Source organism: Papilio xuthus, unplaced genomic scaffold (genome assembly GCF_000836235.2).
Source record: "Papilio xuthus unplaced genomic scaffold, Pxut_1.1 DF826933.1, whole genome shotgun sequence".
NCBI classification, from domain to species: domain Eukaryota; kingdom Metazoa; phylum Arthropoda; class Insecta; order Lepidoptera; family Papilionidae; genus Papilio; species Papilio xuthus.
In genome coordinates this window covers 3,555,551-3,572,831 of record NW_013531716.1, presented here as the reverse complement: position 1 = coordinate 3,572,831, position 17,281 = coordinate 3,555,551, and the positions used below count along the sequence as shown (strand labels likewise).

General features: G+C 32.2%; 2 protein-coding genes across 2 annotated transcripts; both read left to right on the top strand.

The window, feature by feature from the left end:
- The first annotated feature begins 4,836 nt into the window (after positions 1 to 4,836).
- LOC106121989 (uncharacterized) lies at positions 4,837 to 7,456 on the top strand. The gene is made up of 5 exons (XM_013317831.1): positions 4,837 to 4,951; positions 5,187 to 5,412; positions 5,737 to 5,888; positions 6,560 to 6,721; positions 7,204 to 7,456. Exons 1-5 carry the CDS (start codon positions 4,873 to 4,875, stop codon positions 7,371 to 7,373), a joined length of 789 nt encoding a protein of 262 aa, XP_013173285.1. The 5' UTR covers positions 4,837 to 4,872; the 3' UTR covers positions 7,374 to 7,456.
- Positions 7,457 to 8,119: 663 nt separating this feature from the next.
- LOC106122006 (uncharacterized) lies at positions 8,120 to 10,256 on the top strand. The gene is made up of 5 exons (XM_013317855.1): positions 8,120 to 8,237; positions 8,807 to 9,032; positions 9,238 to 9,392; positions 9,522 to 9,677; positions 9,983 to 10,256. Exons 1-5 carry the CDS (start codon positions 8,168 to 8,170, stop codon positions 10,153 to 10,155), a joined length of 780 nt encoding a protein of 259 aa, XP_013173309.1. The 5' UTR covers positions 8,120 to 8,167; the 3' UTR covers positions 10,156 to 10,256.
- The last annotated feature ends 7,025 nt before the right edge of the window (positions 10,257 to 17,281 follow it).

The window sequence follows — 17,281 nt, the reverse complement described above, 5'->3', positions numbered from 1 at the left end:
AAAATAAAAATGAATGGATGCTATAATTGTCTTGCAGATATTTTAATGATAATTTTAATAAATTTATATTTATGTTTTAAAATTAATAGATGTAGATTAAGATTGTTCTGTTAGTTGATGCAGGATGGTACCAAATGGAAATGTTTAATATCAGTATATTTAACAGTGGTAGAGCCCGCTTTAACATCTTCGGACGAATTGGCCCGGTGAAATACCACGACCACACAGAAGACAGGCGTCAAGCGGAAGCAATTCCGCGTACCGTCTGATGAGTGTGTGTCCCGGAGGCCTAATGTAGTCCTCTTTCCCTTCCTACCCTTTTTTTATTTGGACAGGATAGGAAGTGGAAGTGGTTTTTTCGGATGATAGGATGCAAGGGAAGAGAAAATATTTTCTTTGTGAGCATCCTCTCCTCCGTCGATTAAAGGTAGGCAACGAATATGCAATTGCCTATGTCTATGAGCAACGGTCACTTCGCTATTTCAACGATTTCAGGTGGCCGCTCGCTCGTTTGCCACCTAATGATATAAAAAATCTACTTATTCCCATGTAGTACAATAGTGACTTGTATGTATTATGTTGTAATACAGTGTATAGTTTGAGGTCATGACATGTGAAGCGTAGCCAAGCAAATCGGACACAACGCATATTTGTGTACGTCCTCTGAATAACACTTCCCCTGTTAAAATAATCCTACTGATAAAATACAAAAAGATATTGTTATCTCTATTTTTTGGGCATCAAGTAACTTGTTGTTGTTAACTTTAAATAACTTAATATTATTACTTGTTACAAACAACGGCAGAGGAATGTCAATGTGCATTTGAAATTGCACATTAAAATTTATTCAGAAAAATTATAATTTAACCATTTTTTTATAAAGATTTATCAAAAGTACGAATTTTGTTCGATTAAATTTCCTCAATTTTTCTCTGTCGTTCATCGAAGTCCGCGTTTGGCCCACTTTCCCTGATTCACTATTTCAACACGAGCTAGAACTTGTTTGTTAAGTAATAAATTCAATCATACTCAACGCGTTTTAATACAAAACGTATATTTATAGATTGAACTTTTCAACCTTCGTACTATTCCTAAATTTCCTCTGTCCAAGAAAATATGTGTGTCCTTGTACGAGGGAATTGAAACATGTTTATGATTTTTCATTAATATTATAATATTTTATAATTTATTAACAAAAGTTATTAAAAAAAAATAACCTTAATGTGGTAACGGATACCAGTCAAAACTACCTAAAGAATGCATAAACATAAATATATAATTCTGTAATGAGTCGTTAATTGACTTAAATTTGATTGTAGTAATTATTTTGTGTATTTTATAGATTTAAGGGTGTAAATTGCGTCAATAAACTGCTTTGTCAGTTTAGTGAAATTATTCATTATAATAAAATTTTGTATAATACATAAAAAGTAAATAAATAAATTAATCAAATAATTTCATTAACAAAAAGCAATAACACAATTTAAAGTTTACATATACTTAGATAGAATAAAAAAATAAAGCACCTGCTGTTTTGCTCATCAAAATTGCAAGTAAAAAATTGCTAAAATAAAACGGACGGCAATTTCCGTAATTTCTTGTACCATGTTTGAAATGGGGAAAAAGTGCGTTTTACCCACTATAGCGGCATTAGTATTAAATATACTACCAAAAAAACAATCTATTTTAAATACAAAGTACTCTGTCGACTGTACCAAAGAAAAGCAAGCTAACAAAGAAAAACTAGTTATTATAACTTAATTAAAGTTGTTTATTTTGAAACACCGGAACCGAGTGAGCTATAAACATGTTTTTCTAAATACTATATCTGATTTTACGTTACTTCATTCGCTCATACTTTTTATTCTACAATTCTGAAGACTTTTCCGGACCAAGGATGCAATTATTTTACATTGGTTGAGTTCTATACAGAATTAACTCTTTATTCTCAATTACCTTCCGTTTCAAGTACTTCAAATTACACGATTTCATCAAACAAGCGAGAAATTTAACATGAATATATTTCAATGCCAAAAATATTCCGAATAAGTGAATTCGTAAAGACTTTAAAAACTTCTTAATTTGATAATACAAAACCTGTTCCTGGTCTCTGAAACAATTTGCATAAAAAAAACATAATTACAAATACATATAATTATATAGCAATTTATAATAAAAAATTCCATGTTTTTATAAAGTTCTGGTCGGCTCAAATACAGATGTACAATAACTTATCAGACAACATGCGTAAAACACATTTATTCTTTGTCTAATGTATGCTATCAGGTAACCAACTGTAGCTCTCTATCCTTTTCTAATTATATGTAAAAGAACGGTGACCATGCGCTAGACGCGTACATGATCACCGACTTCACTACTGCTGTGTAAATCGTCCTGATTACCTCTGGGTTTAACCCCCACTGGACTTTTGCCGTTCTTGAGAGCTGGACGTACAGGCTCTGCGCTTTTTTGCAGACATTGTCTACATGCGCATTAAAAGTGAGCCTGTCGTCCAGCGTAAGTCCAAGGATCTTGATCTCTTTGGAGAGCTCAATGTCACCCCCGCCCATGCGCAAGAGTGGGGTGCCGTACTTAAGCCTCTTCGTTATCACCATGGCTTTCGTCTTCGATGGTGCGAAGTTTAGCTTATTTACAACACCCCACCTATGCACACGCGCGAGGGTTTCATTGGCCCGCCTTTGGGGGTCATGAGCGTTGTCTCCCGAGAAAATCAGGACGACGTCGTCTGCGAAGGCTTGGCAATAATCGCCCGCTTTTTCCAATTCCTTCAGAAGGGGGTCCAACAGCAGATTCCACAGGGTAGGACCTCCGATCGAGCCCTGGACGCACCCCTTTGATGTCTTCTTGACCCATTCCGTTCCGGCATACCTGACACGAACCATTCTGCTACTAAGGTAACTATCCATGATTCGCCTCAGGTACACGGGGCAGATGGCCTCGGCCAGACTGCATTGGATGGCAGGCCACCACGCGTAATCGAAGGCGCCCTCTATGTCAAGCGACACAAGCACCATGAACTTCTTGTCAGAGAGTCCATCGCGAATGTGTCGCATCATGTCATAGAGGGCGTCTTTGGTACTACCCTGCGGCATGAAACCATACTGTCTGGGGCTTATCCAAGGTAAGATGTGCCACCGAAATCTTGCTATTATCATTTTTTCTAAAATCTTTCCTAAATTTGCCAACAATCCTATTGGCCGCAGGGACTTGGGTTTGGTGTAATCTGTTTTTCCGGGTTTTCTTAAAATGATGACTATGGCCTCCTTCCACATTGTCGGGAAGTGTGCGAGTTTGAGGCATTTGTTGGCTATCGTTAAATACATTTCTGGGCTATGGGCTATTGCTACGTTGCAAATGTCGGCTGGGCCTGCGTGGTTGACTATAGACTAGTCACCCCTAACCAAACACGTTAGCTGCCATGTCGGACTATATGTCCGACAAGCTAATGTTTCAATCAGGCCGGGTCGGACTATGTGTCCGACAAGCAATTCCGCTCAACACCTCGCTGTGGCTTGTCGGACGCTTTTTAATCGAATTGTTGTATACAGCGTGACCCGCAAGGCCCCATAAAGCTTATAAACAGCGGATCAATTTTTTTATAATAGTTTGTCGAAAAATCATTCTGGCAGCTAACTTGTTAAGGTAGGCTTCGAGCACCTCAGTGGGAGCGTATAGTGAGCTGATGAGATCAGCATCTGAGGCGCCAAAGCCGTGAGTGGACCTGGTCAAGAAAATTTTTTCACACCATTCTACTTACGGTTTTTTGCGTCTAGCTCTTAACGGCGAAGTAATAGATAATAGGGCTCATAAACTTTCTGTTCATTGTAATACATGTACCTACTTACATTTTTATGTTGGATATATCTAGGATTCCCTCCATTTTGTGATTTCCATGTGACCTTCAAGTACCGTTAAATTACAGTAATTAAGCGTAATATGAACTGTGACATTATCAATAAGTGGGATGTGATTACTTTGATAGATTTTATATCATGACGTACTTACCATAATAGTAATTCTTACCTAGTTTTATTGTAGTTTATTTTACCTTTGATATGTGAAGTAATAAGCCATGCAACAAAGTAACGTATTTAGATTCAATTTTCAACCGTATTTTAGACACAATATATCTTACTAATATTATAAATGCGAGTATTTAGATTTATTGATGTATGTTTGTTTGAAAGTATCTCTAGAACGGGTGCATAGATATCGCTGAAATTTGGCATAGACATAGAACATAGTCTAGAAGAACACATAGGCTGGTTACTTTTTTTTTAATTCCACGCGGACGGATTCGCGGGCGACAGCTGTAGACAATACGATGTATTTTGTTTCACTACGGCCAGGTGAATTTCATTTATTTTGTTATATTTTAAATCCAACAAACAAAAAATATTGTTATAAAAATCCTAGATCAACAAACTAAATGTAATAAAATTTTCACAGTAGATTTTATTGTTATAATACACTAGTTGCCCGCGACTCCATCCGCGCGGAATTAATAAAACACAATGAGTAGCCTGTGTTCTAGACTAGGCTATGCTATGACAAATGTCATCGAGATCCATGCAGTCGTTTCGGAGATACCTTCAAACAAACATCCATCCTTCCATCTAAACATTCACATTAGTAAGTTACTAAAAAGTAAAAAGTAAAGTAATATACATTGGTAGTTTTTCAGTAAGGAAATAAAAGTTGACCTCAAAACAAGACTTGCTTTGAATTTTATAATTATTAATATATGTGTATACAATTAATGTGTAATTGTGCTTCAACATAGACATTATAAATATATATCAGACATCGCACGTTGTTAGATTATTATTTTGCAAGACTTGTGATGCAAACATGTCTTCAAACGCGATCAAATTCACCTTTGGCGTTTTATTAATCTGCTTTACTTTGGATTTAAGTAATTCTGCATTTAGTAAGTAATATTTAATTAATTATTTGTTTTATAATACTAATCATAAAGAAGATATTAATTTATTATACGTAAAAAATTCTATGTATTCTTCCAAACTTTACTCGATATGGATGCCAAATTTCATCGAGATCCGATCAGGTGTTCTGGAGATGTCTTCAAACAAACATCCATCTATCAATCTATCTAAACATTCGCATTTATAACATTATAAGAAATATCATCATTATTTTTTCAGTCGATACATTGTCGAAATGCGGTATCAAAGACAATAATTGTCAAAGGAAGCTTTTTAAAAGTGCGCTTCAACAAATTGGAAAAACTGGTATACCGGAAGTAAACATACCTCCGATCGATCCTATTCAAATTCAGGGTGTGTCAGTTGTGATCTTGAATTTGGTTAACATCACATTAATCGACGGAGTTGTAAAGGGCATAAAGGATTGTGAATTTACCAGATTCGAGTTAGTATTACTTTATTTATATCATTTATTCATGATGTGGTTACTAACTTAATGGTGGCTTGAAGCTAATAAACCATTCAAGGTTTTTTATACTGACATACTAAATAGTTTTATTCTCCTTTATTGATTTTGGTACAAGCCTGCGACTCCGTCTGCGCGAAAACAAAAAAAAAATTATTAGAAACTTGTGTGTGATTATGTTCTATATCTATGCCAAATTTCATCAAGACCGGTTCAAATATATATGTTTAAAAAATTACAATTTATCATTTCACCTAATATAGAAACAATTCATTATATTTTAAATGATCTCTAAATTTACAGCTTTGATATTGAAAAGGGAAGAGGTAGTCAAGAATTACAATGTGATATAACAATCAAGGGGCACTATAGTGTAGTGGCTACATCTCCGGAAATCGGAGCTGTTCTCGGAGGATCGGAAATAGTAGGAGATGGCAACGGAAAAGTTAAAATAGGTATATTTTTTTCTTTTTATTTCATGAATACATGCAATTCTAACAGTGATAGTGGCCAGTAGCATTTAAAAATTATTTCATAAATAGAATCACAAAATTGTTAATCGTAAAATCTTATCGGCCTAATAAATTAATAACATTTTTCTAAGGTCTTTTAAATTTTACAAAATATTTACGTACCTTTCGTTTAAAACATGTTAAGAGTACGCGTTGTAAAACTAAACTATTTTGTTTTTAACTTACGTAACCTTTTGCAAACTACAATATTCGGTACTTAGTAAACGGATAATCTGGCTTAAGCATCTACCGTTTCGCATATAACTTAATCACCAAAGAACTATGACTGGTAGCATTAAAAACATCAATTACTTGTTACATTGTAATAATAATTGTTAAGATATATGATCTGGAAACTTGTGTTATGGCAATAAAATAATTAACTAGTTTGCCAACCAATGACAATTTTGTAGTTAATGATAATTATAGTACCTACAATATAATTGGTCTTTGTTTTAATTTCTACTAACAACTTAATAAGTTATGGTTGATAACTAATATTTTCAGAACTGTAAAACTTCATAACTTTTTGGTATTGCGATAGAATTCTTTGCCTAATAAGTACTGGGTTTTGTTTAATATTTAATATGTTTTATTGTTAATTTTTTTTTCAGACAAACTTGTTCTCGCATTTGACTATCCAGTACACGTATATAAAAAGGATGACGGTGAAATTTATATTAAATGCGACTACAATAAAACAGCAGAAAAATTCGATATTTTAGGCAAGGTTACATTTGCTGCTGACAACCTTTATCTAGGCAAAGAGAACGTCAGTAAGTATAGAATACTACAATACAGTTATTTTCAATCAACTTGATTGATTTAAAACGAACAATTTGAGTTATAACATTTGTTAGCAATACATGGAAGAATAAAACTAGCTGTTGCCCGCGACTCCGTCCGCGCAGTGTTTAAAAAAAAAGTAGCCCTTGTGTGCCAAATTTTGTCAAAAACCGTTTAGCCGTTCCTGAGATATTTTCTAACAAACATCCATCTATCAAACCATCCTAGATGGAAACTTTCGCATTTATAATATTAGTAAGATTTGTTATAAGTTTTAGATATTTATTAATTACAAACCTTTGGCGCCAAGGCGCGCTTACATTGCAAAGTCAAGTGTCAGAATGATTAGTGAAAGGACATAGATGTCGACATTTCAGTAAGGCTAGTGTTGTGCCAGTACACCGGCACAGTGTCGGATTTTCTTCCTAACATAAGTCACTATAAATTGTTAATACTTTTATTACTATTACAGGCGAGTTCGCTGTTAATTACCTGAATAATAACTGGAAATTTATATTCAAAACCTTTGGACGAGTATTCATTGATAAGGCGACCGAGTTTTACAATCGATTTGAAAAGAATTTCTTTGATTCGGTTCCAGCGAAGCATTACATTTCTGATGACCTGACACCTTACTTGTGAGATTCATAAGTTTAAAAACATTAGCAAAATAATAATGTTATAATTTTATTAGATATTTGAATAATAAACGAAAATGTATCCCATTTTATTGACATTTTTATTTTGTTTTCCATACAAATAGTTTTTAAGTGGTTATTTTGAAAAAAACTATAATAGATAGATATATTATGGACTTTCATTTAGCAAGTTTAAAGAGCTACAATTCGTTCATACATTATTTTTATGTAGGTCCTATAGTTTAGCCTACGTAAGTGAAGAAAGCAAAAAAGTCCTAAATTTTCGTAACGCATTTTCAACTTAAACTCAAAATCTACTAAACTTCCAGTCAGTTTAAAAATTAATATAAAAATGGGACCCACCTGCAAGCAAAACCTTTCGATCACAAAAAAAAATTCAAAATCAGAGCACCGGGGGCGGAATAACGCGGTAACACACATAAAAAGAAACATAAAGACGAATTGAAAAAGGGAATCGTACAGCGAATGCATTTAAAAGTTACGGTATGCGTTCATTGTTTAATTTTTTATTAAATAAAAATTTATTTCAAACTTCTTGTCTACATCTGAATAAGTAAAAAAAATTGCCGGTACAACAATAATTAAATAATCTTAAGGTAATGTGTTTTTTCACTTATAACTTAATATTCAAGGTTTTTATTGTATACAAGGTGCTGATGTTTTTTTTTTAATCCTTGCTACTTAATCCGTTATTAAGTACATATGATTTCATATAAATGTGCTGAATGCAGCTTACTTCGAATTAAATCACGAAAGGTTCCATCAAAAACCAACATCATGAATTTAGTTAAAGAGTGCTTCTTATTTTTGGCTGCAACTTCAATCTTCTTATGTGAATCTGCATTCGGTAAGTTAAATTCATTTAAATTAAGACACTTTTGGTTATAGAAATTCTTCTTCCTCCCTGGCCTTATCCCACTTATGTGGGATCGACGCACTGCTGGTTACAGAAATATTAATTTTTATTTAAATACTCAATAATGTGAATGTGTAGGAACCCAGAAAGGTATGCTTGTACCGTCAAATAGAGGTCTGTGGACTCTGCCTACCTCTTTAAATTAAGGATTTAAGTTGTGTTGTATTTGTCCTTTAATTTAGTGTTAGAATTAAGAAGTTAAGTCCATACGATAGATATAGAAATATTTCTTTTAATTTTATTGATGTTCCAAATAATCTATGCTTTAAATCTCTCTGTCATGATTTACTTAACAAAAATCTTTACATGTTTATTGCTCATAAGGGTTTTTCCAAGAGTTTATATTTATTTTATTCCGTAACATTATTTGTAACTGAGATCTAACCAATTTTGAAACATAAGTTTCGAGGATCGTATTCATTGCTGGAGTGTTCACGGTATTTTTTTATTATTTTCAATCTACCAAAGTGATGTAACGAAATCTTTTTTAAATATTTCAGTGGATACTTTACAAAAATGTAGCATAAAAGACAATGAATGTTCGAAGAATTTTTATCAAACACTAATTGAAACATTAGCGGAGAAAGGGGCAACAGATATTGGTGTAGAGAAAATTGATCCGATGGAATTGAAAGATGTCCATGTATCTATTCTGGATCTTTTAAACTTGACTTTAGCTGAAGGCAACGTGGTTGGAATTAAGACTTGTACTATTAAAAGTTTCAAGTAAGTCCATACTGATAATTTTGAAAATATAGTAAGTAGCCTCATCCTCGACCAAGTCATAGACACAATGGAACAAATATCAAGACATACTTTATCGAAGTTTCAGAGTATTTATCTTAGTGTTATATACCGATGGAAGAATGCCATAATGATTTTTTTTTGTACTTTATGTATAAAACTTAATAATTATTATAAATGTTTTTAGGATCGATATAGAAAATAGAAATGCGAAAGTGAAAGTTTTTTGTAAACACCTCGAGGTCCAGGGTAACTACCAAGTTGATCTCACCAGTTCGCTATTGAATGTACAGGGAATTGGTGACAAGTTGCATGGAGCAGGACATGCTAAAGTCATCGTAGGTACGTTATCAGTAAAAAAATATTTAAGACTAGCTGTTCCCTGCGACTCCGTCTGCGTGGAATGAAAGAAAATTTAATTAGTACATGAGTTAATTTAAAAAATCATTAATTCATATTTTATTTCGACAGATAAAATTGAAGCTCGAATTGACTTTCCTTACATTTTGGAGAAACAAGACAATGATGTATATTTAAAAATTCAAAAGGAGTTGCCATACAGTTTCAAAGTTTTAGGAAAGGCAACTTTTGTAGCGGATAATCTTATTGATGGTGACGCTAAAGCTAGTAAGTTTTTTCCTATAACATTTCTAAAGTATTTAGTGTTGATGAAGACTTAATACAAACTTTGTCGTACTGCGAAATAATTATTAAATCTATATATATGAAATTTTGTTGTTGAATCTTATATAAATAATAATTTTGTCAATAAATCAATGATTTCCCTCTGTCTTAAATGACACAAACCTGATGATTTGCTATTTTTTTTGAGCAGGGGGAATATACGAAAAAGGGCAGAATATGATAGTAAAAGGGATTTGTCTGTTAACATTATTTCTATATTTTGGTAACTGATAAATATTTATTTTCAGGTAATGACATAATAAAGTATATGAATGATCATTGGAAAGTGATTTTGGATACATTTGGAAAAGTTTTCTTTGATAAAACCATAGAATTCGTACAACTATTCAGCAGTAAAGTTTTCGACAAAGTACCAACAAAATATTACATAATTGAAGATTTGTCTACTTATGTCAAGTGAAAATAATTATTATTTTAATTGCTACCTCCTTAAATTTGCAAGATATTGTTATACTGGTGGTAATAAGGTAAAATATATAATAAAATACTTTAATGAGTTTACAATATGTTATTTTTAATTGTTTTTTGTGATACCTATTTTAACAATTTAATATTATTTAAACAAGTCTGCACCAAAAAAAACCTGGGACGACCGATGGGCCGCTCCAGGTCAAGTCTTAGAGTGGGCATCACTGGCGCAGGACGGAGATAAGCTCTTCTACTATTACTGTCGAAGTCTAAGGCCCTCTTTGGATGCGCAATTGTTGATCTCCCTCAGGATATTAAGCTTTTGGTTCTATTCGATTTTGTATCACTATGAAATATTTTCTATTTTTTAAATCAATTAATTAAAAACAAATCCCTCGTATATACTCAAGTTTAGGTTAAATATTATTAAAACTCTGACGCAACAGTGTGTAACAACTAAACAAGATGATCAACATTAAAACGGACATGATTATAATTTTTTCTGCAAAATATGCAAATTACCCAAAGTAATTATTGCTGTATCTTCATTAAAAATGTAATCTAAATATCGTAACCAATAAAACCTCTTTCAAGATCTCTCAATACCCACGACCTTTTGCAATGATTTAAATCCCAGTAATTTAATTCAACAGACTGCGAGCCTTCAGTAATTAATAGGATATTAATTCCATCATTAATTAGGAGGGTTATTTAGACCTCATTACCTCCTTTATGTTAAAAGATACTCCTTTGTAAAGACTTATTCAGCGGTGGGTTTACACAAAAACAGACCCAAGACTAATTGAACGTAAACCATTAACCCTGATTAACACTGGACTAAATTGATACTAGATGTCAGACATCGTAGACGTTTTGAACAACTTTTTATTTTTTACTTACATTATTTATTTTTACTATGAATTTTTTTAAATACTTTCTTGAGTATATTTTTTACTATATTAATTTAAACTAGTATTACTTCGTATTACAACACATATTAATTTATCGTAAACATCACTTTACATTTATTAATAGCAATGTTTTTTGTGCGTCTGACCTTTTCGCACTCCCAAGGTCTACATAGTTTCTGTACCCAAAACTCTTTAAATATAAAACAGTTTTATCTTCCTTCCCACTTTTGCACTATGATTTAATTTTTTACATTGCGAGACATTGCAATTATAAAGTACCAGGCGCTCCGATAACACTTTCATAATCTTTTTAGTAGTTATGCGATAACAGATGGCGTTGTTGTAGATTTTACATCAACTACATTTACACGAAATTAAATATTAAAATAGGTACATAATTTCGGAATAGATAGTAATGTAAAAGAATAAAAAAATAATGATAATTTATTGTAAAATATTACATTATTTCATAAAAAAATATTTACATATTTTACTGGTTTCCAAAGCGTCGACATGTTTATTATTTGTTCATAAATGGCGCTAAATTTGTAACATTATTTTTTAATATTTTTTTTCTCAGTTTAAATAATTATTAAGCCTTTAAAATTATATTTAGGTAAATTAATCTAAACCATTTTCATTTATGAATGTCGTCCTATTTTATTTAACATTCTAAGCGACGCTAGATGGCGCTGCTTCGAAAAAAAGCGCACTATCGTTTGTCGTCTTGAATCAGCATAACTGCTACTTGGTTTAAAGATCGGCAGGAAAACATCGTGAGACCTGCAAAGGTCCTGGGTTCGAATTCTAGCTTTTTTTGAAGTAACATTGCACACTTGTTGTGCTGTTGCCATTATCCAATTGACTTTACATAATTCAACTTGCTTACTATGTTAGAATTTCGATTATGTCACCACTCTTAACCTCTCAGTTTCGCTGATATGTTGCAAGTCTGACCTTTTACATTACATTAATTTATCAATGTTTAATGTTTTACCAGGATTTTTTTTATAGGTACAAAAAATAATATTTTGTAGTTTTTCTAATATTCACATCTTTATGATTAAAAACACAATAGAAGCAGATTTTGCGATAACATTGCAAAAGGCTCAGTGTTTTTATATTCAAGTGGGGTTAGACGGATTTATTTTGGGATGCAATATAGCGGCATTGGGTCGTGCTCCTTTGTGAAAATCCTCGTCCCTCGAAAATCGCATGTATTATTAAATTTTATATTAGGGTTATTTTATTTAGTAGCTGTTCTGTGTTTCCATACAAGTTGTTTTTGAGGTAAAAAAAGTGAATCGTTTCGGTAACGGCGTTAGGGTAGGGTAAGGTGGGGCATCCGCGTAGGGTGACGGGCATAAGGGGCATCGCAGGCGCCCCTTAATATATCTGACTATTTCGGGAAACCGTATACAAATATTAGTTTGAATGATTACAAGAAATATAAGTAAACAACAAATACTTTCCTAATGTAAAAAATAAATTTGTTTTACTTGTCATGTCCTGGTTTTTCCGAGAAATCAAAATGTACCACGATCCATCTTTGATCGAAAAAATTGTGAAACAGACATTTTCATCCTTAACAAGTTCAGTTATTTCGAATATTATAATACAAGTCTAAGTCAAGTCTATTAATATTGTAAATGCGAATCTTTAGATGGATAGATGTTTGTTAGACGGTATCCCCAGAACGGCTGCGTGGATCTCGATAGAATTTTTAAAAAAGAAAATTAAGTTACATATAAAGCACTTAATGCTCACGTTCACAGCATGGTGTAGATATCAGAATCACTATACGCGAACGTTAATCATCAAGATTAATGGCCTAAAGTCACATCCGTTCCTTAATGACTTCCAAAAGATAAATCCTTCACTGTAAATAACTTGTTTTAACCTTATCTTAATTTTTGTTTTAAAAAAGATTTACGCTATTTTTTTGCTATTTTTTTTCCTTTTGTAAAATACATCTTACTAATATTATACGAAAGTTCAGATTATGGATCCATCCAAGGTTGTTCATTAGAAGGTATTTCCAGAACAACTCAAGAGATCTCGATGAAATTTGGCATAGATGTAGGACATAGTCGGGAGGAACATATAGATTATAAATTAAGTTTTTTTATTCCGCGCGGACAGAGTCCCGGGCGATACCGAGACTAAACATAAATCATTAGACATCTATCAAATTATCTTAGTTTCCAAATAACTTTCCTTATCATTTTTTTTCAAAGGTTAGTAAAATAGTGCCAAAGAAAAAAACTGTAGATATTATGTAAAATTTTCATACAAGCTATTCTTGTGTTAGGGGACATCCCGAGCTGTAAACAAGATTAATTACTCCTTATAATGAATAAAGTAATGAATTCTGTGGCAAAGATTAATGATACGACTATAATTTTTTTTTCATTAATAATGATATGAACTATACGCTGTTCCAAACTTAGAAAAAGTCTGCAAACAATGTACACTTTTCATTATTAAATGATAATCATTTATATTTAAGTTTGATATTTATGGTAAATTTTCTCACATTACTTTTTTATTTATGAGGTAACAATCTTCATAATTTTACGGAAACTAAAAGTGTAATATTTCAATAATTTCTTAAATAAATCTTCAATTAAACGTTGAAGAGGAATTGCTATTAAATTTAGGCTGGTACCGTAGTTTAAACATAGTTTTAAAATTGGAATTCGATATTAAAATTTTTGGGTCAACATTTCAGTTAAACATATGATTAGCAAAATACTGGCACTAAATTATATATCCGTCCATCCATATATCCATCCAGGTTAAATATAATTCGTAAATAGCAATCTTAAACGGTAGTGTCGAGTAAGAACATCTCAAAATAGTATGGACGGAGTAATTAATGTTTAAGTACACATAGTAAAGTTTTTATCACTTTAGACTGTAGACTTTCATTTTAAATTTAAATTTAATTCCTCATTATCGTTGTGTTTAACAAGCTCTGCTATAAGTGGGCCAACCAGATTAATTATCTCTTTAGACGAGTACCAGTAAAATGCGGTAAAAACATTTATATAAGCGAGATAAAGACAAAAGTAGCAAATGTTAATTGAGTTAAAAAGAAAATGAGGGAAATCAACATATTCTGTTCAGTACTACTAGCTGTCGCACGCGTCCCTGTCCGCAAGGAATTGAAAAATAACTTAATTAGTAGCATAAGCGTTCTTCAAAACTGTGCTCTACATCTATTCCAAACTTCAGCAAGATCCATACAGCCGTTCTGGAGATACACAAACAAACATCCATCCAAACATTCGTATTTATAATATTAGTAATATTATACGTATATTAAAAGCAATGTCATTACAGTTTGCCCTTAGAAAAATAGTCTTTTCAACTAAGATATAAACTCACAGTTCATTTGTTCGTGAAGATTTATGGCACCGGAAAAACTAGACGACAGCGCTGCGATGTCAGCCAGTTGACATATTAAGTGCTCCGAGGTTTTACTATGATTGAATTAAATTATTGAATAACGTTTTTATATATTATAAGGTATTAAACGAATAAACGGCCACCTGAATTCGTCGAAGCAGCGAAACAAACATGAATTATAAAATCTTTACTATTCCGTTGCATGTAAAAAAGTATTTTATGTTCAACACTTCGAACATAACGAACATATATTTATAATCTTATCAACAGTATCCAGATGTTTAGAATTAAGTTATAATTAAACATGTTTATCGTTATGAATGTGTAGTAAACTACATACACACAAAAGGCCTGAACTAAAAATTTAGTCCATGACTAATGTAAAATTGAATTTTTTTTAAAAACTTATTCAGTTTGCTGACATTGAGTTTTATTTCTGGATATTTCTGGTTGGACCGCGGTTGTAAATCTTCACGACAAATGACCGACCAACTAAGTCAGAATTAAGTCAACGTTTTTATTGGCGGGAAGAACTCTTAGGGTAGTTACAAATGAGATGTTCGGTGTCATCCGTTGGCAAATACTAAGGGTGTTTATTTTTAGGGTTCCGTTTTTTCCTTTCGAGGTACGGAACCCTAAAAATAAACACCCTTAGTATGTGACCCTTATAGGACCACTTTGTTGTCCGTCCGTCTGTCTGTCTATCAAGACTTTTTTTTATTAATTTGACAACACGAGTTATCGTACATATATTAGTTTATTTTATTTTACTCCCTAAAAGTCTATCTGGTCAGATATAGCACTTGCTAGGCAATTAATTTGCATCGTGGAACAAATGAGAACTTAATATTTTTAGACTTTATTAGTTAGAATCCTTTGCCGCGAATGACGTGCTATCGTTACAAGGTCCAGTGTCAGAATGAATTGTGAGGGGACACAAATGTCGACTTTAATAAGGCAAGTTGGGTCAATACACTGCCACATTTTAGGATTTTATATCTAACAATATGAACTATTAAAAGAGCACTATCCACTTTGGACTGTTAAGAATTATATGTTGCATTTAAAATGACAAATAAAACTTAATACACGCTAGGTTGGCTAGTTGCGAACTGTTCAACGAAGTGAAAAGTGTGCGGCTTGAAATTACTGTGTGCATATTCTCATTTCCGACAAATTGAATTCAGTGCCGAGGTGCAAAACTTTGTTTAGTTGTCTAGAAACATTTTAAACCTCAACTTTCTTTAGTTATGTTTTTAAATATTGTCGATATAACTAAACTTAAAATAGTATGTAATTTAACTTACTCTGTTTGCATGGAAATAAGACCTACTTTCTCGTTTATTGTAACATATTTTGAAGAAAGAAAGACTTCTATGTTCCTAATATCTTAGGGTGGATGTGCTACATCTGTCGAATTGGAGATCTAAATATTTATATAAAGAGAAGAGTCTAATATAAGGGAATCGACAACTGTAGATTAAGTATAAGAAAACTATATTAAGGGATACTTTAAACTACAATTATCTTTATTAATCGCGTGTGGCACTCAGTAAACATATCACACATAGTCATAATATGAAAGGCCTTATCCATGAGGATACATGTCGTCTTTTATACTCTTCTATGTATGAAGGAATCGCCAAAGGGCACGAAAACAATCAAGCCCACAAAGCTTAGACGAGAACTTGCCAAGGCACAACAAATACTATTTTATCTCAGTTTTCATGAAAGTTTTGCTCTTGTGTGGCTAGGATAGTCGCAATTGAATACAAAAGGGAAAAGAAAAAGGTATATGTTTATGAAAATGTTACACACAATAAACTCATACAAAGTTCTTTGTTTAGTCTATACTAAATATATATCTATATGTTACTAATATTATAAATGCGAAAGTTTAGATGGATGTGTTTTCGGAGGTATCTGCGGAACGGCTTAACCGATCTTGATGAAATTGGCACAGATGTAGAACATAATTCGAAAGAACACGTATGCTACTTATTAGTTATTTTTTTAATTTTGTGGGGACAAATCGCTGACAATAGCTAGTGAGATACGAATAGTCAAAATTTCAGTTATTTTGTAATGTGAAAAATATTAAATCATCAAATTAATGAATAAACTATTACCTTATTTAGACGTTCAGCTACATGTAAAGAAAGTTTAGTCTCAAGTTTTATAAGATTAATTCCAGTTTACGGCAATAAAAAAGTAAATGTTTTATATTTCGTAAAAAAAGAATCATTTCGATTATTCATACATATCAAAATTTATGTTACAAAAATACGAAATACAATTTGTCATTCGTGTTCTCGTAAAAAAATCATTCCTCTATATTTTGCCTAAAAAATGTCAATGCCAAAAAACTATTCGTACTGTAGTGTAACCGAGTTTGGTTATATTATTACCCATTCTTACGCTTCATGTGGTACGTGGCAATAGTACAGCTTCGCTTCAGTACGTGTTGGGACATCACTATTATTACGAAGGGCTTTGTGCTCTTACTTTACGTGAAAATATTTTTTTTGCAATTTTATATTCTAAATATTGTTACATTCTATATTGTGTTTATGGAATTGGAATACGAATTTTTTGTAAGAATTTATACAAAATAAGTTTAGATAAATTCATTTACAGCTTTGAAATATTTTATAGACGAAGGCTAATCGTCCGTGTAGTAATAGTGGACGAAATGTTATATAATTGATTTCATTTATAAGATAAAGGACCCTCGTACATACGGCAACTTAAATTATCTAAATTAGTATTGTAATGTTCTTCTTCTTCCTTTAATAT